Source organism: Chionomys nivalis, chromosome 3, assembly GCF_950005125.1.
Source record: "Chionomys nivalis chromosome 3, mChiNiv1.1, whole genome shotgun sequence".
In the NCBI taxonomy this organism is placed as follows: domain Eukaryota; kingdom Metazoa; phylum Chordata; class Mammalia; order Rodentia; family Cricetidae; genus Chionomys; species Chionomys nivalis.
Window position 1 is genome coordinate 126378712 of NC_080088.1, and position 27410 is coordinate 126406121.

General features: G+C 50.1%; 1 protein-coding gene across 1 annotated transcript in view; it reads left to right on the forward strand.

Moving 5' to 3' along the window:
- The first annotated feature begins 4841 nt into the window (after nt 1-4841).
- Nucleotides 4842-27410, forward strand: part of Ulk1 (unc-51 like autophagy activating kinase 1) — a 28459-nt gene continuing 5890 nt past the window's right edge. Inside the window, exons 1-21 of the mRNA XM_057764256.1 lie at nt 4842-5332; nt 5680-5772; nt 5852-5893; nt 16500-16532; nt 16943-16979; nt 19518-19691; nt 19789-19862; nt 20118-20219; nt 21280-21338; nt 21423-21505; nt 21812-21862; nt 22187-22275; nt 23231-23378; nt 23922-23982; nt 24143-24232; nt 24597-24722; nt 25026-25171; nt 25273-25359; nt 25766-26034; nt 26761-26954; nt 27235-27344. Of these exons, the coding sequence (XP_057620239.1) occupies nt 5222-5332; nt 5680-5772; nt 5852-5893; nt 16500-16532; nt 16943-16979; nt 19518-19691; nt 19789-19862; nt 20118-20219; nt 21280-21338; nt 21423-21505; nt 21812-21862; nt 22187-22275; nt 23231-23378; nt 23922-23982; nt 24143-24232; nt 24597-24722; nt 25026-25171; nt 25273-25359; nt 25766-26034; nt 26761-26954; nt 27235-27344 (2179 nt within the window). The 5' untranslated portion in view covers nt 4842-5221. The remainder of the gene's footprint in view (nt 5333-5679; nt 5773-5851; nt 5894-16499; nt 16533-16942; nt 16980-19517; nt 19692-19788; nt 19863-20117; nt 20220-21279; nt 21339-21422; nt 21506-21811; nt 21863-22186; nt 22276-23230; nt 23379-23921; nt 23983-24142; nt 24233-24596; nt 24723-25025; nt 25172-25272; nt 25360-25765; nt 26035-26760; nt 26955-27234; nt 27345-27410) is intronic.

Here is a 27410-nt window from a genome sequence, read left to right on the forward strand (position 1 = left end):
GGAATGGTCATGGCTTGTTTCTTAAAGAGACAGAACAGATCGCTACACCTTCTTCCTACTTCCCAGCAATGCTGGAACTCTGTAGTCCCTTGTGGCAGCCCTAGTCTTTAGTGCTCAGTGCCTGCTTGGAGTAGGTTGGATAAAAAAACAAAAAACAGGGGGCTGGAGAGATGGCTCAGCAGTTAAGAGCATTGCCTGCTCTTTCAAAGGTCCTGAGTTCAATTTCCAGCAACCACATGGTGGCACACAACCATCTGTAATGAGATCTGGTGCCCTCTTCTGGCCTGCAGGCATACACACAGACAGAATATTGTATACATAATAAATAAATAAAAAATTAAAGAAAAACAAATAAGAGAAAAAGAATGCAGGACCGCTCAGTAGGTAAAGACATTCGTTGCATAAGTCTGCTTACCTGAATCCAATCCCCAGAACAACAAGGGAAGGAGGGCACATAGTTCTGAAAGTTGTCCTCTGACCATACACATGCACACACTGTCACGCAAACAGTACACATACACAATAATAACTAAACATCAATGATGGAGGAAGGTCATTGGCTAATAAAGAAACTGCCTTGGCCCATTTGATAGGCCAGCCTTTAGGTGGGTGGAGTAAACAGAACAGAATGCTGGGAAGAAGGGAAGTGAGCTCAGATGGCATGCCTGCTCCAGTCCGGCAGAAGCTCTGACCCAGGATGGACGTAGGCTAGAATCTTCCTGGTAAGTGCACCTTGGAGTGCTACATGCATGAATAGAAATGGGCCAAGCAGTATTTATATGAATACAGTTTGTGTGTTGTTATTTCGGGGCATAAGCTAGCCAGGCGGCCAGGAGCCGGGCGGCAGGAATGCAGCCCGTGGCTCCTTCAACACATCAAAAACAGAAACAAGGCAGGGAATGAGTGAGAATGAACCACTGTGGCCCTCTGCCCAGCACTTTCCATTAGTAAAACACAAGCACTGGTCCAGTAGACCTTGTCCCTTCCACTCTGACCTCCGTCCAGATTAGACAGCCTGCGTCCTGAGACCTGGAAAATGGACTGAATGAGATCAAGCGTTTCTGGGAATAATCCCCGGGTTTCCCTCTACTCCAAGTCAGGCCACCTGGGCTGTCTCAAACAATAGGGAAGCCCTAGCCCTGGAACCCATGGTCATGTCACTAAAGGCTGTCCTGATAGTCCCCTAATGGTAAAAAGAACTACTTCTTCAGTCCTTGTGTTCTTTCCTCAGCAGATGCTGTTGATAGTTCTTGTGGGAGTGAAAGCCTAAGCTCTTTCTCCTGCTGACTGTGTGATGTTTGGGACTATTACTTAACTTCTCTGGGCCTCAATTTTCTCATCTGTAAAAGTTTCCCAGTGCAATGTGCATTGGTTAGTAATGTCAACTTGACAGGATCTGGAATCATGTGGGAGACACTTCTTTGGTCATGTCTGAGAGGGATTTCCTAGACTAGATTAACTCAGGAACCCACATGTAGAAACCACCATTCCATGAGTTGGTTTCACATCTCTGTGAGTTCGAGGCCAGCCTGGTCAACGAGTGAGTTCCAGAACAGCCAGGGCTGCACAGAGAAACCCTGTCTCAAAAAGCAAAGCAAAAACAAAAATGAAAGTGAGCTGAGCACCAACATTCACCTCTCTGTACTTTCTGACAGTAAAGGCAATGTGCTGTGTTGCTATGCCTTCCCCTCCCTCCTCCAGGACGGACTGTTCCCTCCAGCTGGTCTCCAGAAGAAACTCTTCTTTCCTTAAAACTGTGTTTGTCAGGTGTTTTGTTATAGTAATGTATATTACAATAACAATGTATATAGTATAGCATATATGTAAAAATTAGGAATAAATTAGTTAACATATAGAAAGTACACTGCTTGGCTTATAAGAGATGGGCTCAGCTAAGTCCAGTGGGTGTCAGGTGTACACATACCCTTCCTCTGGCCATAACATCAAGGATACTAACAGTGGGTTAGTCCACACCTTGCTTGTATTTAAAGTGCAGAGAGCTTCACACTTGAACACATGGGTATTTTACTGTATTAACTGTGTCTTTATTTTATATTTTTATTTCTTTATTTATTGGGTTTTTCAAGATAGGGTTTCTCTGTAACTTTGGAGTGTGTCCTGGAACTAGCTCTTGTAGACCAGACCAGACTGGCCTCGAACTCACAGAGATCCGCCTTCCACTCCCTCTCGAGTGCTGGAATAAAAGGCATGTGCCACCACCGCCCAGCTATTTTTTGATTTTTTGAGACAGAGTTTCTCTGTAGCTTTGGAGTCTTTCCCAGAGCTTGCTCTATAGACCAGGCTGCCCTCGAATTCACAAATATCCACCTGCCTCTGCCTCCCTAGTGCTGAGATTAGTGAGTGTCAGGTGTACACATACCCTTCCTCTGGCCATAACAAGGATACTAACAGTGGGCTAGCCCACACCTTGTTTACATTTAAAGTTGTGTCTTTATTCTTTTTTTTTAAAAAATATTTATTTATTATGTATACAATATTCTGTCTGTTTGTATGTCTGCAGGCCAGAAGAGGGCACCAGACCTCATTACAGATGGTTGTGAGCCACCATGTGGTTGCTGGGAATTGAACTCAGGACTCCAACCCCATGTGTCTTTTTAATTTTTTTTTTTTTTTTTTTTTGGTTTTTCGAGACAGGGTTTCTCTGTGGTTTTGGAGCCTATCCTGGAACTAGCTCTTGTAGACCAGGCTGGTCTCGAACTCACAGAGATCCGCCTGCCTCTGCCTCCCGAGTGCTGGGATTAAAGGCGTGCGCCACCACCGCCCGGCTTTTTTTTTTAATTTTTATGGTTTATTTAACTTTATTTTATGTGCATTGGTGTGAAGGTGTCAGATCCCCTAGAACTGGATTTTCAGACAGTTGTGAGCTGCCATGTGGGTGCTGGGAATTGAACCCGGGTCCTTAAGAAGAGCAGTCAGTGCTCTTAACCACTGAGCCATCTCTCCAGCCCCCATGTGTCTTTATTCTTCCTTGAGATTCTTACTCAGTGATATCCAGTAGAATTTCTGGTTTTCCTGAGGTTTTGGAGTAACTATTTTGGCATTGTGGACCCTCATCTTTCAACTTTCTTTTGGTACTGGGAACAGAACCTATGGCCACAAAACCTAGGAATTAACTTAAATGTTTTTGGGGGGTAGGGAGATAGAGCCTTACAGTGTAGATAGCCATGGACTGTGGCTGCCTTTGACTCATGGAAATCCCTTGTTGATAGGATTAATGCCACCCTGCCTGGATTTTTTTTGCTTTCTTGTTTGTTTGTTTAAGACAGGGTACCTTGAGCCTGGGCTGATGTTAATTTACTTATGTAGCTGAGTTTTGCCTTGGAATTCTGATTACCTAGCTTCCACCATCACAGTCCTGGGAGTAAGGTAGGGTACAATTATAGGTTCAGGGAAACTTCGGAGAGTCAGACAGGCAAGAACACCCGAAGCAAACAGAGTGCTCACACCTATAACCCCAGGACCTGAAAGATAGAGGCAGGGGAATCAGAAGTTTGTAATTATCTTTAGTTATGTGATGAGCTCCAGGATAATCTGGGCTACATGAAACTCTGCCTCAAAACTCTAGCAACAAAAATTAAGTGAAATAAAAAATTAAAGAAAACCGAGGGAGCCTATGGGATGGTTCCATGGGTAAAGGGCATTTGCTGTCAAACTTGACAACCTAAATTCAATACTGTGAGCCACAAGGTGAACAAAACCAACTCCTTTCAACTTGTCCCTCTGACGTCTATATGAGCATGTTCCTAAGTCACATAAAACATAAATGAGCTGGGTGGTGGTGGCGCACACCTTTAATCCCAGCACTTGGGAGGCAGAGGCAGGCGGATCTCTGTGAGTTTGAGACCAGCCTGGTCTACAAGAGCTAGTTCCAGGACAGGCTCCAAAACCACAGAGAAACCCTGTCTCGAAAAACCAAAAAAAAAAAAAAAAAAAGAATGTAATAAAAAAATTGGGTGCGGTGGCGCTTCTCTTTAATTCCAGTACTCAGGAGGAAGAGGTTGGGGAATATCTGTGAGTTCGAAGCCAGCCCTGCCTACACAGCAAGTTCGAGGTCAGCCAGGGTTACCCTGTGAAAGGACACTGTTTAAAAAACGGAGAGTAGACAGGGCAATAGTGGTATACATCTTTAATCCCAGCACTCAGGAGGCAGAGACAGGTGAATCTCTGTGAGTTCGAGGCCAGTCTGGTCTATAGAACGAGTTCCAGGACAGGCTCCAAAGCTCTGTCTCAGAAGAACAAAACAAAACAAAAAAGAAATAATAAAAAAAAGAAAGCAGAAAAGGAGAGTAGGGAGGGAATGGGGTGGGAGCTGGAGAGATGGCTTAGCGATTAAGTTCTTTTGCTACTCTTTCTCAGAGTTCCTGGTTTGGTTCCCAGTTTCCACCTGGCAGTTCATAACTGTTTGTAACTTCAGTTCCAGGATCCAACCCAATTGCCTCTGCTCTCCTGCACACACGGTGCACATACATTTATGTAGGCACACACATATACACGTGAATAAAAAATAAGTTAAGCAAAAAAAACCAAAAACTAAAACAAGAAACCCCACCTAGGGTACATGGAGAAGCCAGAAGCCTCGCAGCCGGCTGCAAAAACAGATAAGCAGGTCTACGCTCTCTGTCCGCTCCGGCCCCGCCCATACCGTCCAATCCCAAGCCCCGCCCACTCTAGGGCCTGCTCCGGGCCAGTCCTCGCCTTCGCTAGTCCCCGCCCCGCTCTACCACCCACGAGGTGGCTCCCATTTCGGACCCGCCCCTTGCCAGCTCCACCACTTAGGAGGTCCCGCCTCCGCGCCCCCGCCCCTTTCCCCGCCTCCGCGCACTGCGGCTGCGCCGGCGTCTCGGGCTCCGAGGCCCGGGTGCCGCGGATCTTTTGTTTCCCCGCGGGGTTCTGAGCCGCATCGTCTGTCAGTGCCGAGTCGGAGCTGGAGTGTATCTGAGCCGAGGGCCGAGTCGGAGTGGGTCCCGATTGTCAGCGCCGGGAAGGTGCCGTGGGGGACGCCGAAGGATCCTGCCCCACCGTCCGCCGGCCTGTGGGACTGGGACCCGGCCCAGGCCTGCCCGATGGGGCGCGCGGCCCCGGCAATGAGCCCGCGCCTCCGGCCCCGCGTACGCGGCCCTCCTGCCTCCCGCGCCTCCGCCTGAGGCCAGCGCAACCCGGAGCACCGCCCCCGGGCCCGCGATCCCGGCCCGCGCGCGCCATGGAGCCGGGCCGCAGCGGCGTCGAGACCGTGGGCAAGTTCGAGTTCTCTCGCAAGGACCTGATTGGACACGGCGCCTTCGCGGTGGTCTTCAAGGGTCGCCACCGCGAGGTGGGTGAGGCTCCCGGGGGCCCCAACATCTTACCTCCGGAAATTGGGAGAGGTACCCAATTCAGGACCCCAGCCCCGGAAACCCACTTGCTACTCTAGCTCCAGAATCCAGGAGACGCCCGCCCAGGATTCTCTAACGCTGAAGAGTCAGACCAGTCTTGGAAACCTAGCCTAGGGCTCCATCCGCTTAGATTTCAGGCCTCGCTGACAGAGCCTACCTGCCGGCCTCGGGCATCCTCCAATCCCACGACCCTTGGAACAGCCAACCTAGGCAACAGTGTGTTCCCAGCTTGGGGGGCAGAGGGAGGGATATTCTCAGTCCTGAAGTTCTGCGTTTGGCTTTTCAGAAGCACGACTTGGAGGTGGCCGTCAAATGCATTAACAAGAAAAACCTTGCCAAGTCCCAGACACTGCTGGGAAAGGAAATTAAAATCCTGAAGGTGAGCCAATGCCTCAAGGAAGGGGGAGAGGTGGGCCAGCTCTTGTCTTGCTAACGAGAAACTTGGATTTGTGTCCTAGGAACTAAAGCACGAAAACATTGTGGCGTTGTACGACTTCCAGGTAAGGCCGGGAGGCTGCTGCTGTGGGACTTGGGGGAGGGGTAATGTTATTCTTGCCGGTGACCCAGTCACAGCCTCAAGCTCTAGGTTGCCGGAACTGAAGCCCCCATTGGAGAGTTGATGGCTCTAGACTGGTATGGTGTATACGAAAGGAGCTGGGGTTCTGAATATGGTGTCTGTGACTTGCTCAACTCTGAAGCCCCACAAGGTCTCTGGTCCAAGTTTGTTTTGGCTTTTGCTAGGTCTTGGGGACCTCCCACCTAGATTGTCTGTGCTTGAATGGGGAAGGAAGGCAGCCGAAAACACGTTGTAACTCTGGCGATCGTATTGCTCAGATCGTGTGTGGTTTGGGTTTAGTGTGCCCTAGTGCGAAGGACCCCTTCCTCTACAGTGTCTGACCCAGTGGCCCTTACTGCATCTGGTGTCCCTGGCAGGCCCACCTGTCTGGGCTGGCGGGTTTGTTTGTTGACATTGCTTCAGCGGCCTGGCATTGGCCAGCGCACTCCTGCGTCAGAGGCTGGGAGGGGGAGGGGCTGTTGGAGATTCCTTCTTGAGCGCGGTTGGGGCTGGGCCCACTGAACCCAGCAGCAGGATGTCTCCACCTCAGGACTGGCAGCCTCAGCAAGAAAGCTGACAGACCAGTCAACCTCAGTGGTGCCTTCTGGTCCCCCAGTCCAGTAGTGGTAGGGGTTGGAGGCCCTGGATGCCCCGTGTGGGGACCAGGAACCCTAGGCGCTGGTCCCCTGAGCAAAGTGCTGACTAATGATCTTGAAAGCTGTTTACTGGGGCACAGGACCAGCCTGGCTGAGGGAAGTTCCCAGCGGGCAGCTGTGTTTTGGTGGCCTCCCTCCCTCCCTCCCTGCCCTGCTTGTCTTCCAGCTTTACCTTTGGGGCTGTGACATGTCATGAGGTGACCTGTGGGCAGGGCCTAGGTCCAGTGTGACAGGGAGTACCTGGCAACAGCTGGAGACATTGTGTTCCAGGTCCAGGAGATTGTCCTTTGCCACCTGTCCTTCCTCCCTAGGCAAGGCCTCATCAGTACACTTGATGTGCTTCTTGCGGACCCAGGGCTGAGTAGATGACATGACCTTCATAGGGATAGACTCTGGCCCTCAGTCCACTTTGTGATCCCCTCCAGGTTCCCACGGTTCCATGTCTGGGCATTTTTCATGGTTGTCTTCCTAGAACTGAACAGATAATTGGTTAGGTCCACTGTAGACTTGAAGCCTGTTCCGCTCCGCTCTGGTTTCCACTCGTTCTGCCTCATCCACTTGAGCCACCTGATTGAGGAACTCTGCCGTTTCCTCCAGTATTGGCAAGGCTCTGGCTTCCTCTGCCCGAAGGAAGTGCTGAGAAATGCCTGTTCCAGGGCCCTTCACCCCTTGACCTGGTGGTGGTGTTCTGTTTCCGTGATGTTTAAGATATACTCTTTGGGCCGGGCGGTGGTGGTACACGCCTTTAATCCCAGCACTCGGGAGGCACAGGCAGGCGGATCTCTGTGAGTTCTAGGCCAGCCTGGTCTACAAGAGCTAGTTCCAGGACAGGCTCCAAAACCACAGAGAAACCCTGTCTCAAAAAACAAAAAACAAACAAACAAAAAAGTCATTCTATAATCCTTAAGCAGATGGCCAGCTGTCCTTTCTCCTCCTAGGCATCCTTGCAGGTTTTGTTTTTCTCCCTGGAGATGTGCACCCTTCCTCCCATGCTACCCCCAATGTCCTCCATGGTCTGTTGGAGAAGGCAGGGAGCCTCGGTTTCCTTCTCACACTGGCGTCTCATCTGCCCTGAGGAGTCACACTTGGTTCTTTATTGGAATGACAGCTTGCAGTAGGGTTCGTGCTCAGAGCTGGACTGCAGCCCTGATTGGACCACACAGGCTGTGCCATCACAGGTGGGATTTGCTGCTGTCTGTTGCTGTGGTGTAGATTTCAGGCCATGTGGTGCCCAGGCCTTGACTGTGGTTCATTTTACTAGCCTAACCCCTCCTGAGGAACACAGGCTATTCCGGGATTCTGGCCAGTCAAAATGTGGTCACAACTGTCCTTGGACTCTGGCTAGCATGGATATGTAGATGGATTCCTAGAAGTTGGAGCCCTGGGCAAGACGTGTGCATACTGTAGTTTGAGTGACTGTTGTCAGATTGCCCTCCAGAGAGGTGATGCAGTGGCCATCATGCGGCTGTCCATCACTTAGGGTTGTATTGGCTCGATGAGTCAGATCTTACTAGTGTTAGTGTTTTTGTTTGTTTGTTATTGTTTTCGTCTTTCTGAGATAGGGTTTCTTTGTGTAGCTTTGGAGCCCAGCTTAGAACTCACTCTCCTTGAACTCACAGAGAGCCACCTGCCTGTTCCTCCTGAGTGCTGGCATTAAAGGCGTGTACCACCACACCCAGCCTCTAGGCTCCGCCACCACCGCCCAGCCCCACTGTGTGTGTGTGTGTTTGTGTGTGTGTGTGTTAGGTGATTTTAGAAGTCAGAAGAGGACGTTGCATCTCTTGTAGCTGGAGTTAGAGGCAGTTGTGAGTTGCCTGGGAAGGGTGCTGGCTACTAGAATATGTGTCTTCTGCAAGAGCAAAATATACCTCCCTCCCGTTTTAAATTTTAATTTATTTTTATTATGTTCATTGGTGTTTGGCCTGCATGTGTGTCTGTGTGAGAGTGTCAGAAGCCCTGGAACTGGAGTTACAGACAGGTGTGAGCTGCCATGTGGGTTCTGGGAATTAAACCTAGGTCTTCTAGAAGGACAGCCAGTGCTTTTGACTGCTGAGCCATCTCTCCAGTCCCAGCAAAATACAATGTCTTAGCTGCTAAGATCTCATAATCCTCATTTTGAACAGTGATAAACAAATCTACTTTTGTTTCCCATGTTGGAAGCAGAGTTCAGTAATCATGATGGTCCAGGCTTAAGCCCTGAAGCTGTCTGTGGGTTTTGCTTTCCTGTATACCTCTAGATGAAACCATCATCAAGTTGCCTTTCCATGCCTGTGTTTCTAACAGTAAAGGACCAGGGTCTGTGGTGACAAGCTGAGTTAAAGTTATTAGAGCTGTACCCACTTGGTACTGTCTATCTATGTAAACGATTTTTCCTGCTTTTTTAGCCTTGGATGTCCTAACAGAGATTCATTCACCTGCCTGCTCTGCTTTGTTGTTGTTGTTGTTTTTGTTTTTGTTTTTTTGAGACAGGGTTTCACTGTAGTTATCAAGCCTATCCTGGAACTATCTTGTAGACCAGGCTGGCTTCCAACCCACAAGGATCCGCCTGCCTCTGCCTTCTGAGTGCTGGGATTAAAGGCGTGCACCACCACCCTGTTTACGCAAATTTTTTTTGTGTGTAAATGGGCTTTTTATTAAAGGAGTTCTGTGATAGGCTACATATAGGTTTCTTCCCTGCCCCTTTTTTATTTATTTTATTTTGTTCCTTTGAGACAGGGACTCACTTGAGGCTAGCCTCGTACTCATTGTCCAGTCTGGCCTCAAACACCTGGCAGAAGCAGGTTAAGGGAGAAGTTTATTTTGGCTACAGGTTCTACTTCACCATAGCAAGAAGGCCAAGTGGAATTCATGGTGGTGGGAACATGATTATTCTCAGATGTTGGCTGATGAGGAAAGCAGAGAACTCAGAGAACAAGTAGCCTGGCTATAATTTCTAGCCATGTTTTTAGCCATGAGGCTAAAATGCCACCAGCTAGAAACCAAGTATTCAAATGTGAAGCTGTAGCGGCATTGAAACCATAACACCTGGACAGGGGCAGGATACACTCCTTTAATCTCAGCACTTGCTAGGCAAAGGCAAGCAGATCTCATTGAGTTCTAGGCCAGCCTGGTCTACACAGTGAGTTCCGGGGCACTCAGCTACATAGTGAGACCCTGTCTCAAAATAAACAAAAAACGTGACACCACCTCCCCTTTTTATTCTTGGTAGTGCTATTAGTTGAACCTAGGATCCTGAGCATGCTTGCCTCACACTTAGGAGTCAAACCTTAACTCCCTATGCTCCTGAGTTTACCGGAGATTTGGGGATGCAGATGGAACACATGGCCTTCACCAAGGGGGGAATGGACTCTCATCCAGGTTTCAATGTCTGAACTTGTTCTTGCTCTGGGAGAGTGTGCACTGCCAGAATCATAACATCAGCCCATAGATGTTGGCTCAGTCCTTGCCTGCTTGCCAGCCTTACTGCTGAGGACTCCCTGGAGGCTAGTACGCTGTCTGGCAGGTTCTTTGAAGCTCTATACTTGCCAGGCTGCCGAGAGGTGACTCACCTGGACCTTGCAGACGGACCAGCTTTGAGTTAGGGTTAGGGGAGTGTCTGTATTCATCACAGGCTGGTGATGTGGGTTTGGTTATGACCTTCCCACCCACAGTGGACACAGTCAGAGATACGCCAGGATTCAGACGAGTCTGCTGTTTGCACGTCTACAAATCGATTGTGCCTTGAAATTTTCTCTTTTTTGAGACTGAACTGGAGCTCACTGTAAATTAGGCTTTCTCTGAATTCTGCCTTCTTGATCCTAGGATCAAAGGCATGCACTACCACACCCAACAGCCACCACACCCAGCTCTTTGTTTTTGTCTTTTGAATGGGGGGGGTCTCCTTTAGCCCAAGGCTAGCCTTAAACTCCTTGAAATTCTGACCTCCACCCTCAAGATTAAAGGCAGATTCCAATCAACAGGTGGAGCTTTTTGACTGGGTTTTGATTTATAGCTTTACCTGGCAATGAATTTGTGATCCTCCTACCTTATCCTAATAGGTACTGGGGTTACAAGTGTGCACTGCCGCTGGGCAGTGGTGGCGCACGCCTTTAATCCCAGCACTCAGGAGGCAGAGGCAGGCGGATCTCTGTGAGTTCGAGACCAGCCTGGTCTACAGAGCTAGTTCCAGGACAGGCTTCAAAACCACAGAGAAACCCTGTCTCGAAAAAACAAAAACAAAAAAACAAGTGTGCACTGCCATGCCTAGCTTTTTTTTTTTTTATTTTAAATTATTTTAGCTGGGCAGTGGTAGCACATGCCTTTAATCCCAGCACTTGGGAGGCAGAGGTAGGAGATCTATGTGAGTTCAAGGCCAGCCTGGTCTACAAGAGCTCTTTCCAAGACAGACTCCAAAGCTATAGAGAAACCCTGTCTCGAAAAACCAAAAAAAAAAAAATTATTTTCTTGCCTGAATATATATCTGTGCGCTGCTTACGTGCCTGGTATCTTTGAAGCCAGAAGAGGGTGTTGGATGCCTGGAACTGAAGTTATAGATGATTGTGATGTGGGTGCTGGAAATCAAACCCTGGTCCTCCAGAAGAACAGCCAGTGTTCTTAAGCACTGAGCCATCTCTCCAGCCCCATCTCTTTATTTAAAAACTTTTCTTAACCTTTGTGTATTATATGGAATAGGCATGCACATGTTCCAGTGCCTGTGGCGGTCAGAACAACTGGAGTGTAGGTGATCTCTCTTTCCACTGTGGTTCTGGGGACTCTAAACTTGGGGCATTAGATTTGGTGGTAGGTAACTTCACCCCACAGGGCCATCCTATTGAGTTCCCACTTTATTGATTTATTTTTGTTGTTTTTAAAGATTTGTTTTATTTTGTTTCTGTTTTCCCTGCACATATGTAAGTGTATCATATGCCTGCAGTGCCCACCGAAGCCTTAAGAGGATTGAATCCCCTGTAGCTGGAGTTATAGGTGGTTTGATCCATCATGTGAGTGTATTGATCAAACCCAGGTCCTCTACAAGAGCAACCAAATAATCTTAACTGATGAGCTGTCTCTCCAGGTCCCTAACGCCCTCCCCACTTTATCTTTTTTTTTTTTTTTTTTTTTTTCCGTCTTTTGAGACAGGGTTTCTCTGTGGCTTTGGAGCCTGTCCTGGAACTAGCGCTGTCGACCAGGCTGGTCTCGAACTCACAGAGATCCACCTGCCTCTGCCTCCCGAGTGCTGGGATTAAAGGCGTGCGCCACCATCGCCACTTTATCTTTTTAAGTCCAAAATAGGGGGTCGATGTTGAACTAATAATTTAAGGATGCACATGTCACAGGGATGCAGAAACTAATCATCATTCAGAAACCGCTAAAAGACTGGAGTTTTAAACCAAACCAGTTAGTGGTGGCACACGCCTTTAATCCCAGCACTCAGGAGGCAAAGGCAGGTGGATCTCTAGCAGAGCTAGTTTCCAGGACAGAGAGACCCAATCTCGAAACACCTCACCCCCCCAAAAAAAAGACTGGAGTTTTGAAATTTTATTTTTTTTTGTGTATATGTATGTGTTCTTCATGTGGGAGTCAGATGGTAATTTGGCAGAAGTTGGTATCTCTATCAGATAGGTCCCAGCAATTAAACTCAGATTGTCAGGCTTGGTGATGGCTTCTTTTTTGTTTTTGTTTGTTTTGTTTTTCGAGATGGGGTTTCTCTGTGTAACTAGTTCTTGTAGACCAGGCTGGCCTCAAACTCAACAGAGATCCACCTGTCTCTACCTCCCGAGTGCTGGGTTTAAAGGTGTGCGCCATCACCGCCCGGCTTTGGTCGTGGATTCTTTTACCTGCTGGACCAAGGTTTTTTACCTTTTGAATTATGGAGAACATAAAAATATGGCAATTGTAAGGCTGATGGAATACACCATAAAGCCCATGGCTGTGCAGGATAGATGCCATGTTCTAGAGGCTGCTTGCCCTCCCCTCCTTGCCCTGTGTCTGGCTGGTCTTCTACAAATAGTCTTTTGCAGTGGAGTCAGTCACTTTTCTGACTGTACTAACTGGTGGTCAGAATTGTAGATAGATTACAGAAGTATGGTTCTGGAGAGGAACTATATGGAGTTGTATTCCCAAGAGACAACTCTGTTCTCCTGAATTATTTGTGGCGTCTCAGAGAAGGGTCTGACTATTCACAGCAGGAGTTGGTGCATGGAAGTAGGCTCCGAGAGGCCAGCCTGGGTTGGTAGCCTGCAACAAAGGGTGGCTGCTGGAGCCCAGTGGGGTAGAGTAGACTCTCCTTACCCCCTGGTACTATGAGCTGGCCTTCCTCTGTCAACTGTCTAGAAGAGCCCAGCATTTGCTGTGGCTATAGCCGTGGCACCTTCTGCAGTCCAGAAAAAGCCTGGCTCCTCAGGAGTTAATTGGGTCAGTGCATGTCACCCGCCTGCCAGACCCAGCTTGAGATTGCCAAACCAGAGTAGAGCAGGCAGAGGGTGGAGAGCTGGGATCCTATTAAGCAAATATCTCAGTGTCTGGGGCGGGGCAGCCTCCTACGTGCCCAGACGCCCGTGCGGCATCCCAGGATGCTGGGCTCCTGAGAGTAGCACTTGCAGCTTCTGCAGGAGTGCTGGTTCTACTGTCCCTCTTGAACTTTTGCCCTAGTGAGTTCTGTGCACAGGGAGGGAAGTTCAGCAAAGGGTGTCTGTCTCCAAGTCTTTCTTTGCCCTGTCAGCTGTGGTTTGTCACAGGCTGCCCTCTGTCACCTTCCTCTCTTTACAAGGGCTAGGTGTTGGGACCTGGCTGGCAGAGTGGCAATGTTGGGAATCTAGGGCATTCCACATCAAGGTGAAGAATGTCTTCCACCCTGTGTGAGAGACTGTGGTGGGAAAGCCATTCCTGAGAAGGACTTTCGTCTGCTCAATACCCTGGAGTGTGTGCTAGGGATGTAGTCTTGGCCTTGGAGGTTCCTGAGAGTCTTATGTGGCCCCTAGAGTTTACAGAAACCAATGAGTCTTATGTGGCCCCTAGAGTTTACAGAAACCAATTGAGCAGAACAGAGGCTGGAGAGGTGGTTCTGGGTGAGCTCAAGGTGGGTTGAGACAGAGTAGCTGTAACTACTGTGGTTGTACTTTGGCCTCTGCTACCCCTGTTCCTAAAGAGGGTAGCCCCATCAATGTAGAGGGGCTGGTCTGGGTGGGCTGTTTCCCTTTAAAAGCTCTTGCCTGAGAGGTCCTTCTTGCTTTGTGGTTACCTCACTCCCTCCAGGTTAGAGACAGCAAGGCCCAGCTCTGGAGGTAGGCAGTAGAGTTCCAGCTTGATTGGGACTGGTTAGGAATTAACTTATGGAAGGCATATAGATGGGAGATGGTATGAAAGCCAGCCTGCCTGGGCGAGCCCTGCTGCTCCACAGAGCTGGGCATGTCTCTTGCTTTCTTGGGCCTTGGCTCATTTGTAAAACTGGCTGGGGAACGTGCTGTGCTTGTTATTTTCTGGGGCTAAGGGAAGTTAAGCACAGAGGCAGGAGAGAGTACAAGGAGCAGATTTGAGAGGGCTTGCCAAAATGGTGGGCGCTACCAGCGGGGGGCTAGGCCACAGCTCGATCTCAGGTGGAAGCTTGCTCTTTTGTGGCAGTAGCAGGTCAGAATGGGGCAACAAGCTGGCTGTTATGAATTAAAGTTGAGACTATTCTACCTGAGCCCTTCTGGGTCTCTTTTAGGACCACCTTCTGGGAAGGGCTGGAGGTAGGCAGCAGAGGTCCAGCTTGATTGGGACTGGTTAGGAATTGGCTTATGGAAGGAAGGCATATAGATGGACCCTACTAGGGTCTAATCAGGAACTTTGTGCACATGCTGAAGTCCCATGGTTCACTGGTAGCTTTGCCTCTAGGGAGGCAGGAATCATGATGCTGTATATAAGAGAGGACAGGCTTAGGGCTGCTGGTAGCAGTCATCCCTTGTTTGGGAATCCTGGGTTAGTGTCTCTGAGGTTGGTATTCTGTATTTATTTATCTTTCCAGATCTTTTGTCTGTCCTTGTCACTGTCCCTGCTTGTTCAGACTAGGTGGATGAGTTGGGGCTCTGGGACAGATCATACCCAGGGGGCAGTGCTCTACCTGCCAGGCTCTAGTGTGTGTGTCCCATAGCAAGTGGCCCCAGCAGCCTCCATTGGCGTGAGCTGCAGACTGAAGCAGCTGAGACAGGGCCTCTGGTGCACAGAAGGAACAGTGTGGGCAGCAATGGCTATTTGTGGGTCCTTATCTCTGCCACCTCTGCTGTGCCCTGAGCCCTCCTTTAGCTCTCTCTTCAGTTGAGCTGAAGGGGCCTCAGACTATTTCTTCATTTTAGTCCCCATCCTACTTAGACTTGGTCTCTCTTTTCTTGGTCCCTGTCCCTCCATCCTGGGCCCCCTAACCTATTTGTTGCTCAGACCGGGGCTCTACAGGGCATCACCTGTCCCAGAGTATCTCTCCTGCAGCTGGCCTGGAAGGCAGAGAGAGGTGGGAGTGGAGCCAAATGGGGCTAAGTCAAGGCTCCTCATCTAGGCAGGTACTTGGGGTGTTGGCATACAGGCCTTGGTGAAGCAGTCTAGGCCTGTATTTGTGAATAGCCTCCCACCTGGGCTATACCCAGTTTGCCAGTCTTGGAACACACTGAGGTGGGATAGCCAGACTGCCTGAACACACTTTTTAGCTCCCCAATCACTCTGGTGCAGTTCTGGGGCACATGGGGGGGCTCTTTGCACATTCACATCGCAGGTGTTCAGATGTTTCTTGTCTGTCACTCATGGGTGTTCATGTGTAGGCATTAGTCATAGGGACTGGGAGGCTGGGTAGGAGTAGGGAGTCCTTGGAGTCATGAATACATGTTTGGGGTAACTGACTTGTGGGGCAGGTGGCCATTGACTGCTGTGGTGGGGTCATCTGGGGCCTGTGGTTCCTGTTCCATCCAGCTCTTGCAAGCTGTCAGCAGGACTCTTTCTGCAGTCTCCGCTTTGTCCAGGCCCTGAAAGAGATTTGAGGATCCTCCTATATCTCTGTAGCTGAGTTCCTGATGATCAGGGAGTGGATCCTCCTTGAGTGCTTGGAATTGGGGTAGGGCCTTTGCTTTTTGCTGTGGGCTATAGGAGGGGAGGGCCTTTTTCCTGTGGTTCCTAAAGCCTGCTCCACCCAGCTGACTGCTACAACTGCAGGGATCACGCCGCCTGCAGAAAAAATCTGCAAGTTGCTTAGAACCAGCCTGACTGGCTTAATACCACTAGGTCCCACGTTTCTTGTCAGTGAAACAGGTGTGAATGGTGGCATTTGCTGTGAGTGGTCCCACAGTGTGGGACTTGGCCCTGTCAGGTGGGTGGTCCTGTTCACACAGGCTTTGATTAGACAAGGGGACAGACTGGTGCCCAAGTGAGTGTCTGTCTGAGCTTGAGTGAGGAGATCAGGATACCTCCTGCTGAGATTACCTGTTAGCCTCTAAAACCCCACAAGGCTGGATCAACAGCTGGAGGCTTCCTGGTTGCTGATTCACCCTGCCAGTACCAGTCTGTAATCTGTTAGCATTGTGGATTCCATTGCTGGGAAGTTCTTGGACTAAGAGTCAAGGTCAGCTCCCTTGGGACAAGAGTAACCTACCCTGAACCCTATGGAGATCATCAGACCCTCTGAGGCACTGGGCCCGTATTAGTATGATCTTGAAAGAACATGTTCCCATCCCCCAAGCCACTTGCTACAACTGTCTTGTCTCCTAGATTGAGTCTTGGCCACAGAGGACACCTAGGCCTGGCCATGTTCACTCTGCCTCAAGCCTTATTGGTAGATGACATATTGAGAGTGCCTGTGGTATCAAGTGCCAAGGGTTCTTCCAAGTAATGTCCAATGAGTGAAAGAATATGCAAGGTACTTTCCCATCTCAAATGGCTTGTTCTGTCTTTCAGGAGATGGCCAGTTCTGTCTACCTGGTCATGGAGGTGAGTTCCCATGGGACCAGGGCAAGCACAGGGCCCAGAGGAATGGGCAGAGGGATAGGGGTGGGTGGCTTATAAGTATGGACTATTGACATTCCTAGCTGGGATTTTAGGACACCTGTACTGGACAGGTTCAAGGAACCAGGTATGGGGCTAAGGAGTCAGGTTAAGACTGGAAGGTCTTGCCGGGCGGTGGGGCGGTGGTGGCGCACGCCTTTAATCCCAGCACTCGGGAGGCAGAGGCAGGCGGATCTCTGGGAGTTCAAGACCAGCCTGGTCTACAGAGCTAGTTCCAGGACAGGCTCCAAAGCCACAGAGAAACCCTGTCTCGAAAAACCAAAAAAAAAAAGAAAAAAAAAAAGATGGGAAGGTCTTTGGCCTTGTTTTGATGGTATGTCCCTGGTCTTTTGCAGTACTGTAATGGTGGAGACCTGGCTGACTATCTACACAGTGAGTAGACATACCCCAGCTGGGCACTACTGCCAGTCTAAGATGCTGCCAGCTCGATTTGCCCCTGATTGATTGTGGCGTTGGTCTTCCTCATCCTCTCCTGCTTTAGGACTATATAGAAGGGAGCCCAGCTCTTTTAGACCCTTAGGCCTCACCACTCTCAGCTATTTATTAAGTGTTTCTCACCTGTTGGGAGGGTGACTTGACAGAATAGTCAGGTACTGCTGTTTTGGCAGGGTTGAGGACACAAGCAGGGTAGGTGGGTCAGAGCAAGCACTGGCAGGCACAAAACACGGGGAGAAGGGTATACGGTTTTCCTGGGAGGACAGGAGGCAGCTTTAGTGTATATGTGAAGTTTAGCCAAGAGATCTATGGGAGTGTCTTGTGGATACAGACAAGTAAGAGGTACTCTAACTAGCAGAGCAAGGAAGCTGCAGGCAGCAGGAGAGCTCAGGACCCATGGGAAGACAGCAAGTGAGTGGGCTGTGATGCATAGAGTGAAAGTGCATTGATCTCTTCCATGGAGTACTCTAAGGGGAGAGGCAAGTGGTAACAATGCAGGGACCTGGGTCCAATGCCTGGAAGGATGTTTATCCCTGATTGTAATTCAGAATGCTCCACCTTGGCAAACACAAAACCAGAAGCAGGCACTGATTGTTCAAAGCAGCCCCTCCTAGATAGGCCTTCTGTCTCAGACTGTAAAGGAAGTGACAGCCACTCAGCCTTTTGAAAATGGGGACTCCAGGGACCTGAGCACCTTCTAGCAAAACTCCTGAGCATTCTCCAGAGGGACACAGGCATTTAGAGCAGTCTTCTGTTCTTTGGGTCATCCTTCTGCTGGAGCCTCTAGACACCATCCCAGACTCGGACACTGACTTCTTGTTGCCATCATAGTAGACCCTGGGTCTAGGAGGACCCTGCAAGGTCTGCTGAGTCAGTTGTGGAGTAGGTGTGGGGATGCTGTCTTGAGGCTCCTGACTTTACATGCAGCGGCCAGTCAGTTCACTGCATGCTCAGGTTCACGTGGCTTATCTGTGCTTGACTTTGCCCGGCCAGTATTTGCTCTTGTCTCTTGGGGCAGCATGTTGCACCCATGACTTTCAGTAGTTGGATGTTTCTTGGCAAGTTTCCAGCTCCACAGTGTGTTAGTTTGGTCTTAGGCCAGCCTCACATGTCACCTGTCTGTGGAGAAGGAAAGGAGTGAGCAGGTCAGTACAGGGTTGGCCTATATATAACTTTGAGATTATCAGGTGCTTACAGACCCCTATGTGTGAATGTGTGAGTTCATGTAGGCTCCCAGACTAGCCACTTGTCAAGTGATTGAACTGTGGTGAGCTGGTGTCCCACCAAAATGGTTGTGTGATCCAGACTGGATCTGCAGTGACTGTTTATTCTTTTGGTATGTGCCAAGTGCATATGTATAAGGTGTACATGTTTTGGTGTCTGCCTGCTGGGCTCTAGGTAGGTGATCCTTGCAGACCTGGTTACCAGTGAGGTGCCTCCTACTGGGAGGGAGTTAACTGATTGTCTGACATCTCCACACTGAAATATTTGTGAAGCCTGTGTCCAGTCTAGCCTGAGTATAGAGCTACTCACCGTTTTTGTTTGTTTATGAGACAGGGTAGGTAGCATTGGCTGTTCTAGAACCATATTGGTCTCCAACTCACAGATATCTGCAAAACCCTATCTTTTTTTTTTTTTTTTAAGATTTATTTATTTATAATGTGTACAACCTTCTGCCTCCATGTATGCTCACATGCCAGAGGAGGGCACCAGATCTCATTACAGATGGGTTGTGAGCCACCATGTGGTTGCTGGGAATTGAACTCAGGACCTCTGGAAGAGGTCAGCCAGTGCTCTTAACCACTGAGCCATCTCTCCAGCCCTGCAAAACCCCATCTTGGAAAACAAAACAATAGCAAACAAACAAAAAACTTTTAATTTGTTTTTATGTGTATGAGTGTTTTGTCTTTATGTATGTAGACCACATTCATGCCTGGCATTGACAGAGGGTTTTGAGTTATAGATGCTGGGAACCATGTAGGTGCTGGGAACCAAACTAGGGTTCTTAACAGCGAGTACTCTTAACTGCTGAGCTATCTCTCCAGTGCCTGTCCCCACTTTGACTGTGGACTAGGAGACAAAAGACCTATCCCAGAACTAAGGACAAAGCCTAGTGATTGATTGCAGGCCAAAAGAATGGAGAAGGTTTTAGGAGGTGTCAGCAGAGGAGTAGAGACCAAGAGGAGCAGAGTATTGTCAGAAGCACCAAGAGCTAGTGGTTAGGAGGATGCAAGGATGTGTGAGAAGAGGGGCAGGTGCTCTTTGGGGTTAAAATAAGAAAGGACCAGTTTCTTCTGGAGGTTGCAAAGGAAAGTTGGCCTTGGTGCCCAATGGCTTGCAGAATGGGTTGGTCCTGTGTGCTGGAGTGTCTGGGAAGTGGTATTGGCGCTAAGGCCTTGAGCTTGTCTTTCCACACAGCCACGTACACTCAAGACAGTGGTATCCCAAGTTCCTTGAGCTTGCCTTTTCTTACAGCCATGCGCACACTGAGTGAAGATACTGTCAGGCTATTCCTACAGCAGATTGCTGGCGCCATGCAGCTGTTACACAGCAAGGGCATCATCCACCGTGATTTGAAGCCCCAGAACATTCTGCTGTCCAATCCTGGGGGTCGCCGTGCCAACCCTAGTAACATCCGAGTCAAGATTGGTGAGACCTGTTGGGGTGGTTGCTCCCTGAGAGACTGCAGCAGGGGACCATGCCCAGAGCAATTTCAGCTCATGCAATCTGGGTGCTTCTCCTGCAGCTGACTTTGGATTTGCCCGGTACCTCCAGAGCAACATGATGGCGGCCACACTTTGCGGTTCTCCTATGTACATGGTGCGTGCTTACACATGGCTCAGGACTAAAGGGCAAGGCAGAGCTGGGCTAGTGTCAGCCCTGCCTGAGCCCTTACGGGATTCCTAAGGGTCAGCTGTGGCCGTACCATTTTGTCATGTCAAAACTAGTTGTTGCTCTGGTGATGTATGTTGGTTGCTTGGTACCCAGCAGATGTCTGCTCCAATTGGCTAGTGCCTGATAGCTGTTATTACATACTACTGTACAGTAGGGCTTATCTGTATTATCACCCTGTAGGCCCCTGAGGTCATCATGTCCCAGCACTATGATGGGAAGGCTGATCTATGGAGCATTGGCACCATTGTCTACCAGTGTCTGACAGGGAAGGCCCCCTTTCAGGTAAGTAAGCCCATAACACTAAGGTCTTAGTGAGTTCCCAAAACCCTAGAGGGTAAGGGTTTGTGTGGGTGGTGTTCCCACCATGGAAGAGTACAGAGTTGCCAGATGGGGAATCAGTTTGTGCTTATAGGTACTGAGCTTGGTGGCTCTCCTGCATCTTTTAGGTGAAAATTCTCTCCATAGTCTTCCAAGGGGTCACTGAAACTGCATTTTTTTTTTTTTTTTTTTTTTTTTTTCGAGACAGGGTTTCTCTGTAGCTTTTTGGTTCCTGTCCTGGAACTAGCTCTTGTAGACCAGGCTGGCCTCGAACTCACAGAGATCCGCCTGTCTCTGCCTCCCGAGTGCTGGGGATTAAAGGTGTGCGCCACCACTGCCTGGCTGAAACTCCATTTTTTTAAGAGTCAGGTAGCATTAGGCCCTGCCCAGTCACCCTGATCTCTGCCACACAGGTACTTCCCACCTAGCAGAAGAGTTCTCTTATCTAAGATTAAGCCATACCTCTCTGCTTAGTAAGGGTCACCTTTGCTGTGACCCCATTAGAGGTCAGAGTCACGTCTCAATATGGACTTTCCATCTACCATTGTTTCTAAAGCAGCTGTTCGTCCTAAGTAGTAGCCCAAACCTGGAAGCAAAGTTTGCATCAAGGGGAATTTGAGAACCTAGTGCTGTGTCTGCCTTGACAAGATGTGATATTGATACCTGGCATGCCCCCAAGCCCTAATAGGCCTGGCATAGTTCCTATTTGCCAACATTGACTATTCAGGTTAAGAGCTAAATGCACTTCCTGTACTGGGGTGTCAACCCATGAGCCTCCCAGATGTGTCCCCAACATGGAATATATGCCCAGTCCTTTTCTCAGTTGGAGGGTCTGGTGCGTCTGTCTGTCCCATCTGCCTTCCACTTGTCCTTGTGTGCACATGGCACATGAGCTGCTCAGTGGTCCTTGCCATGGATATCTGGAGACAGGCGCTTGAGAGGCTAGGCAATGGGAGGTAGGTGTCAGGGCTCTGAGGTGGCAGGTACTCCACAGGACTGAACCTTTTCATTGTTATCCCAACAGGCCAGCAGCCCTCAGGACCTGCGCCTGTTTTATGAGAAAAACAAGACACTGGTTCCTGCGTAAGAAACCCTCCATAATCCCCAGGACATGTCTACCCTGGCATCCCACAACTCTTGCTCAAATCCATCCTCTCTTTCTCCCAGCATCCCACGGGAGACGTCAGCTCCCCTGCGGCAGCTGCTCCTGGCTCTGTTGCAGCGCAACCACAAGGACCGCATGGACTTTGGTGAGCACGGGCCACCTGGCACCCTGACCCTTTAACTTATGTTAGCTGGTCTTAGTGAGTGCCCAGGCACTCCTAGCCTACCATTTGCTGTTAGCCTCCGGGCCACAGTGCAGTGGACTCCTTCTAACCTCAGCATGGCCAGCAGACTGAAGCCTGCTGAAATAGAGGTCAGATGTTCTCAAGAGCCACCATCTGGGGCCCTGACTCTGCCTAGGTTGCTGGGGCCTGACTTTGACACCCAGGGCTCTCTGGTCAGGCTGTCTGGGTCAGGGACATCAAGATAATTAACTTTCTTTTAATCCACAGATGAATTTTTCCACCATCCTTTCTTAGATGCTAGCACCACCATCAAGAAGTGTGAGTCTCTGGGAGTTTTGGGCACAGACTGGGCTTGCCACCAATGTCTATAGGTGTCACATGCTATTTTGAGGAAAACTTTGGGTTGATGGGGGTGGGGCATCCAGTTCTGCCTCTGCTTCAAGGCCATGTATATCTATCTACCTATGACCGGTGTCATAGGCTTTGGGGTACTGGAGGTACCAGTGCAGAGTGGTGTAGCCTGATGCTGGCTGCTTGTCTCTGTGGTGAGAGCTGAGGTACTGGGCCAGTCAAAGGCAGCCATGTCCCCAGAGCTGTAGTGGGATCCTGAAGTGTGCATATTGACCCACATTTCTCTTGCAGCCCCACCTGTGCCTGTGCCCTCGTACCCGAGCTCAGGGTCCGGCAGCAGCTCTAGCAGCAGCTCTGCATCACATCTGGCCTCCCCACCGGTGAGTTGATTTCTTGGATTTCTATTGGGCCATGGAATGCATAATGATAGGTGTGCAGAAATTGATCTACCTGCCTCTGGTCCTTATATACTTTAGGCATTGTGTAGCCTGTGTCCTGCATGACTAAGGAAGAGATCCCCTCTCACTGAGGCTCAGTGGCAATGATTTGTTGATCATGTCTGTGTGGGACTTGAGCCCCATCTCAATGTTCACTCATATTTGATTGAGCAGTAATAAGATAGTGTCTGGGTTTGGCCCAGTACTCTAGGCTCTGCCATAACTGGGAGCAGGTTTTGTGATCTATGTCTGGTGGTGGGGGCACCCTCTGGGGGGTACTCATTCCATGAGTACCTACAGCTGTTCCAAGCATTGCCACCTGCCCTGAGAGTCTAGAGGTGTGTCCACATGGTGCCTGCTTGGTGCTGGTTTGCAGTGGCAGCTTCCTCACAGGGACAGTACGTCTGTGGTCCCCTGGTTTATTACTGTACAGAAATGGAGAGGTGGGGTGAAGAGGGATGGATGGTGAACACTGTCCCAGAGGTAGAGTCTTCATGAATGTGTAGGAGCTGCGGGCTCCCAAGCCATATGACACTCATCCTAAAGCTTGTCTTTAATGTTTGAAAGAGAGGACTGGAGAGATGGCTCAGAGGTTAAGAGCACAGGCTGCAGCTTTTCTAGAGGTTCTTTATTAAATTCCCAGCAAACATATGGTGGCCCACTACCATCATAAACAGATCTGGTGCCCTCTTCTGACCTGCAAGCATACATGCAAGCAGAACACTGTCTTATGTAATAAATAAATTGTAAAAAAAGAAAGAGCTGTGCTGTACTGCAGTGTCCAAGCCCAGCTCCCTTTGCTTAGCACTATGGGCCTGAGATCCACTGTGACCTGCACCATTCTTGGGGAGGTTGATTGCCTTTGGACTCAGTTCACCAACCCTGCTCTGTCCTGCAGTCCCTGGGGGAGATGCCACAGCTGCAGAAGACCCTTACTTCCCCAGCGGATGCTGCTGGCTTTCTGCAGGGCTCCCGGGACTCTGGTGGCAGCAGCAAAGACTCCTGTGACACAGACGACTTTGTCATGGTCCCAGCCCAGTTTCCAGGTCAGGTACCAGTACATAGGCAGGCAGCCTCACAGTATTTGTTGGAGTATAAAGGTGTGTCAGACAACTGGATACATGCACATGCGTGTGGGCACAGGCTTTAGCCTGACTCCTTATGGGCAGTTGGAATGGGTTTCTAGAGCCCTGAGCTTGCTAGGGAGGATGTTATCACCACAGGTGTGTCTGGAGAGCCCTATGCCCAGGTTCCAGAGTATTAAAAAGTGGGGGGGGGGACATGGATATATACACACACACACACACACACACACATATACACACACATATATATATATACACACACACACACACACACACACAATACAAAGGTGGTTCTCGAAGGGTTGCCACCTCAGTGTCTTTGCTTTGGAGTAGACTGGCTTCACACTGGGACCCCACAAAGCCACTGTATTAGCAAGTAACTGCACTGCTCAGACTGCACTCTCTTGGGAGAAAGGGGACATTGAGCAGGGCACCAAGAGCCAGAGGGTCAGGAGAGTCCAAGAGACAGGGGACACCTTGGTCAGATGCTTTCTTCTTCCACAGGTGACCTAGTAGCCGAGGCAGCTAGTACCAAGCCCCCACCTGATAGCCTGCTGTGTAGTGGGTGAGTCAGCCTCTCCTGACCTCTGCCCGGTAGCCAGTCTTGGCATGGAATAGGCCATTTGGGAAGAACTAAGGCTGCTGGGCTCACTTAGAGAAGCCTGGTGGGGGAGTTTAGGATCTTGATGCATCAGTCTAAAGCAGTCTGTCCTTTCTGCCACCAGGAGCTCGCTGGTGGCCTCTGCTGGCCTAGAGAGCCGTGGCCGCACCCCATCTCCCTCTCCGACCTGCGGCAGCTCTCCCAGCCCTTCTGGGTAAGCATAGATGGGTGCCAGTGATCCTCAGCATCATGGCCATCTTTCTTGGCAAAATCTGTTGTGTCTAAAGGTCCTGAATTCGATCAGAATTGGCCAGACATGGCAATGTGCATGTCCCACTGAAGGGCTGTTGATATGTGGCTGGATTAGTGAGGGAACTCAACTGAGAATACTGCCTACAGGACCTTCCCTAGATTAGGGTATAGGCAACACATGTGGGAGTCACACAGGCAGTGTTGGGTGGGTACAGTGTGAAACCCAACTCTTCAGACTTGGGCAAGGATGAGACCTCTCAGCCCAAATGTCTCAGGGCCTGAGCCTCTTCCCAGTGCTGTCTACAGTGGTTACTCTCTCTCCACAGCCGGCCTGGCCCCTTCTCCAGCAACAGGTATGGAGCCTCGGTCCCCATTCCTGTCCCCACTCAGGTGCACAACTACCAGCGCATCGAGCAGAATTTACAATCACCCACTCAGCACCAGACAGCCCGGTTAGTATCCCTGACTTTAGTGAGAGTCATGCCACAGTTGTCCTGTGTGCTGTCATGGAGTTTGTAGAATTCTTGTAACTGCTGGGGACGTCTAAGCTCCTCAAACCCATCTTGTTGGCAAGCTGTGTTTGGTAGACTAAAGTAAATGTTAGGGGTTGAATGAGTGTTTCATGTAAACTATAGAAGGCAGCTTGGGTTAGCAGTTACAGTACCTGTAAGCCAGACTAGCCAAGGAAAAGCTGAGTGACATCAGGGGGCCCTCAGTGATGTCAATTAGACCTTATGTGCCCTGGCTCTGTGCAGGTCCTCTGCCATCCGAAGATCAGGTAGCACTAGCCCCTTGGGCTTTGCTCGGGCCAGCCCATCACCCCCCTCCCACACTGATGGAGCCATGCTGGCCAGGAAGCCATCACTAGGAGGTAGCCGTCCCTACACACCCTCTCCCCAAGGTAAGTTTATATGGGGGATGAAAACTCTGTGAGTGGATGGGGTGAGTTTGATGACCCCCTCTATTTGCTGTGGTCTAATCTAGCTACCCTTTTCTTACTAGTGGGAACCATCCCTGAGCGGCCCGGCTGGAGCAGAGTGCCCTCTCCACAAGGAGCTGATATGCGAGCTGGCAGGTCACCACGACCAGGTAGGTGTGGGCACAGCCCATGGCCTGAGCATCTATAGAGCAGGCATGAAGGTTAGCTGACCTTGTTTGGGGTCTCTTCCTGTTGTTGAGACTCTTGCTGTTAGGGAGAAAGTAGGAAATACAGTGAAATCAACCTTTGGATCACAGAGGATGCCTCCTGCCACTCAATTCCTTGTACTCTACAGCTGTGTGGCTTTGGACAGATTGCTAAGCCCTTCTGTGCCTCTGCTTCATGGAGACTTCCTGAGGTAGCTGTGAGGGTGTTGTGTTCATGGAGTGAGGTGTCCAGAATGGTGGTCACAGATACCTAGAGTGGGGCAGTGCTTTGTTTGACATTTTCCAGTGTGCCTGGTTGAGGGATCTAGGGTAGTAATGCAGCCTGTCCTGTCCCTGTTCCTGTCCTCAGGCTCCTCTGTGCCTGAGCACTCCTCACGGACCGCTGGGCTGGGTTGCCGTCTGCACAGTGCCCCCAACCTGTCTGACTTCCATGTTGTGCGCCCCAAGCTCCCCAAACCCCCAACAGACCCTCTGGGAGCCACCTTCAGCCCACCCCAAGCCAGCGCACCCCAGCCATGCCCAGGGCTACAGTCTTGCCGGCCACTGCGTGGCTCACCTAAGCTGCCTGACTTCCTACAGCGGAGTCCCCTGCCCCCCATCCTAGGCTCTCCCACCAAGGTAATAGCTTGCTGGGCTGACTTCTAGGAGGGACGGAGCTCTGGTGGAGGAAACGGGGTGGGAAAGGACCTGGTCTCTGTGTCTTAGGACCTGGTCTCTGTGTCTTAGGACCTGGTCTCTGTGTCTTAGGACCTGGTCTGTCTCTGTGTCTTAGGACCTGGTCTCTGTGTCTTGGCTACCTGTTGGGTTTCCCTAGCAGGGGCTTAGGGAAGGAAAATTAGAGGAACTGATTCTTGGAGGGGATGGCTTGTCACAGAATGGGGACCGCTAACTTCCCTGATAGGGAAGAAACCTTGCGCCCTGTGTCTCTCTGCTATGCCGTGACTATGATAGTGTGGCACCAAAAGGTGTTTTACTAAGATGAGTAGGCTTGATTTGAGTATAGGAAAGAAATCTCAGACTAGGCATATACCTGTAAGCCTAGCTTTGGAGGGAGGATCTGAATGTTGAGGCTACCATGGACTGTTTGGTAAGACTCCATTTCAAAAAGTGTCACAAGGCTAGTTTGTCACTTAGAGAGATTGTGTAGTTCTGTCTCTTTGTCTTAGCTTTCCTTCTGGAAAAGGGAGCCCCACACAGCAGCTGCTACCTTGTGTTGTAAGCCTGTACATATATCCTCAGTGCTTGTTCTGGAGGGACAGATTTCCTCAGTGGGCCCATGTTGGGCTATGGGTTCTGAGGTCTGGCAGTCCGGTGGACCTTCTCAGTGCTGTCCTTCCCTCCTAGGCTGGGCCCTCATTTGACTTCCCCAAAGCTCCCAGCTCTCAGAATTTGCTGACCCTGTTGGCTCGGCAGGGTGTAGTAATGACGCCCCCTCGGAACCGCACACTGCCTGATCTCTCAGAGGCGAGTCCTTTTCAGGGTCAGCAGCTGGGTTCTGGCCTGCGGCCTGCTGAAGACACCAGGGGCCCTTTTGGCCGGTAAGTGGGGTAGATGGACTGTGCTCAGGAGCTGTCCTCCCTACCGTTTCTGACCAAAATTATCTTTGTACGCTGGCTGCCCAATGAGGCAGATGTTGGGAATTCGTGGTGGGCCCTTGCAGTCCAGCCTGTTTTCCTTGTTTGAAAGATGAAGTGGGTTAGAGAACTTACAGCTCCTTATGCCTGGCCTGAGGTACGATTGTGTGCAGAAATAGGACCCTAGCTGCTGGGCCTAGAGGCCCTCGCTACACATACTGCTTCCCCATTCCTACCACCTCAGGTCCTTCAGCACCAGCCGTCTTACGGATCTGCTGCTTAAGGCTGCATTTGGGACACAGGCCTCTGATTCAGGCAGCACTGATAGCTTGCAGGAGAAACCTATGGAGATTGGTATGTGAGGGATCTGTGGGGGTATTGTGGGAGTCTGACACAGGCCTGATCTCTGAACCTGCCTTC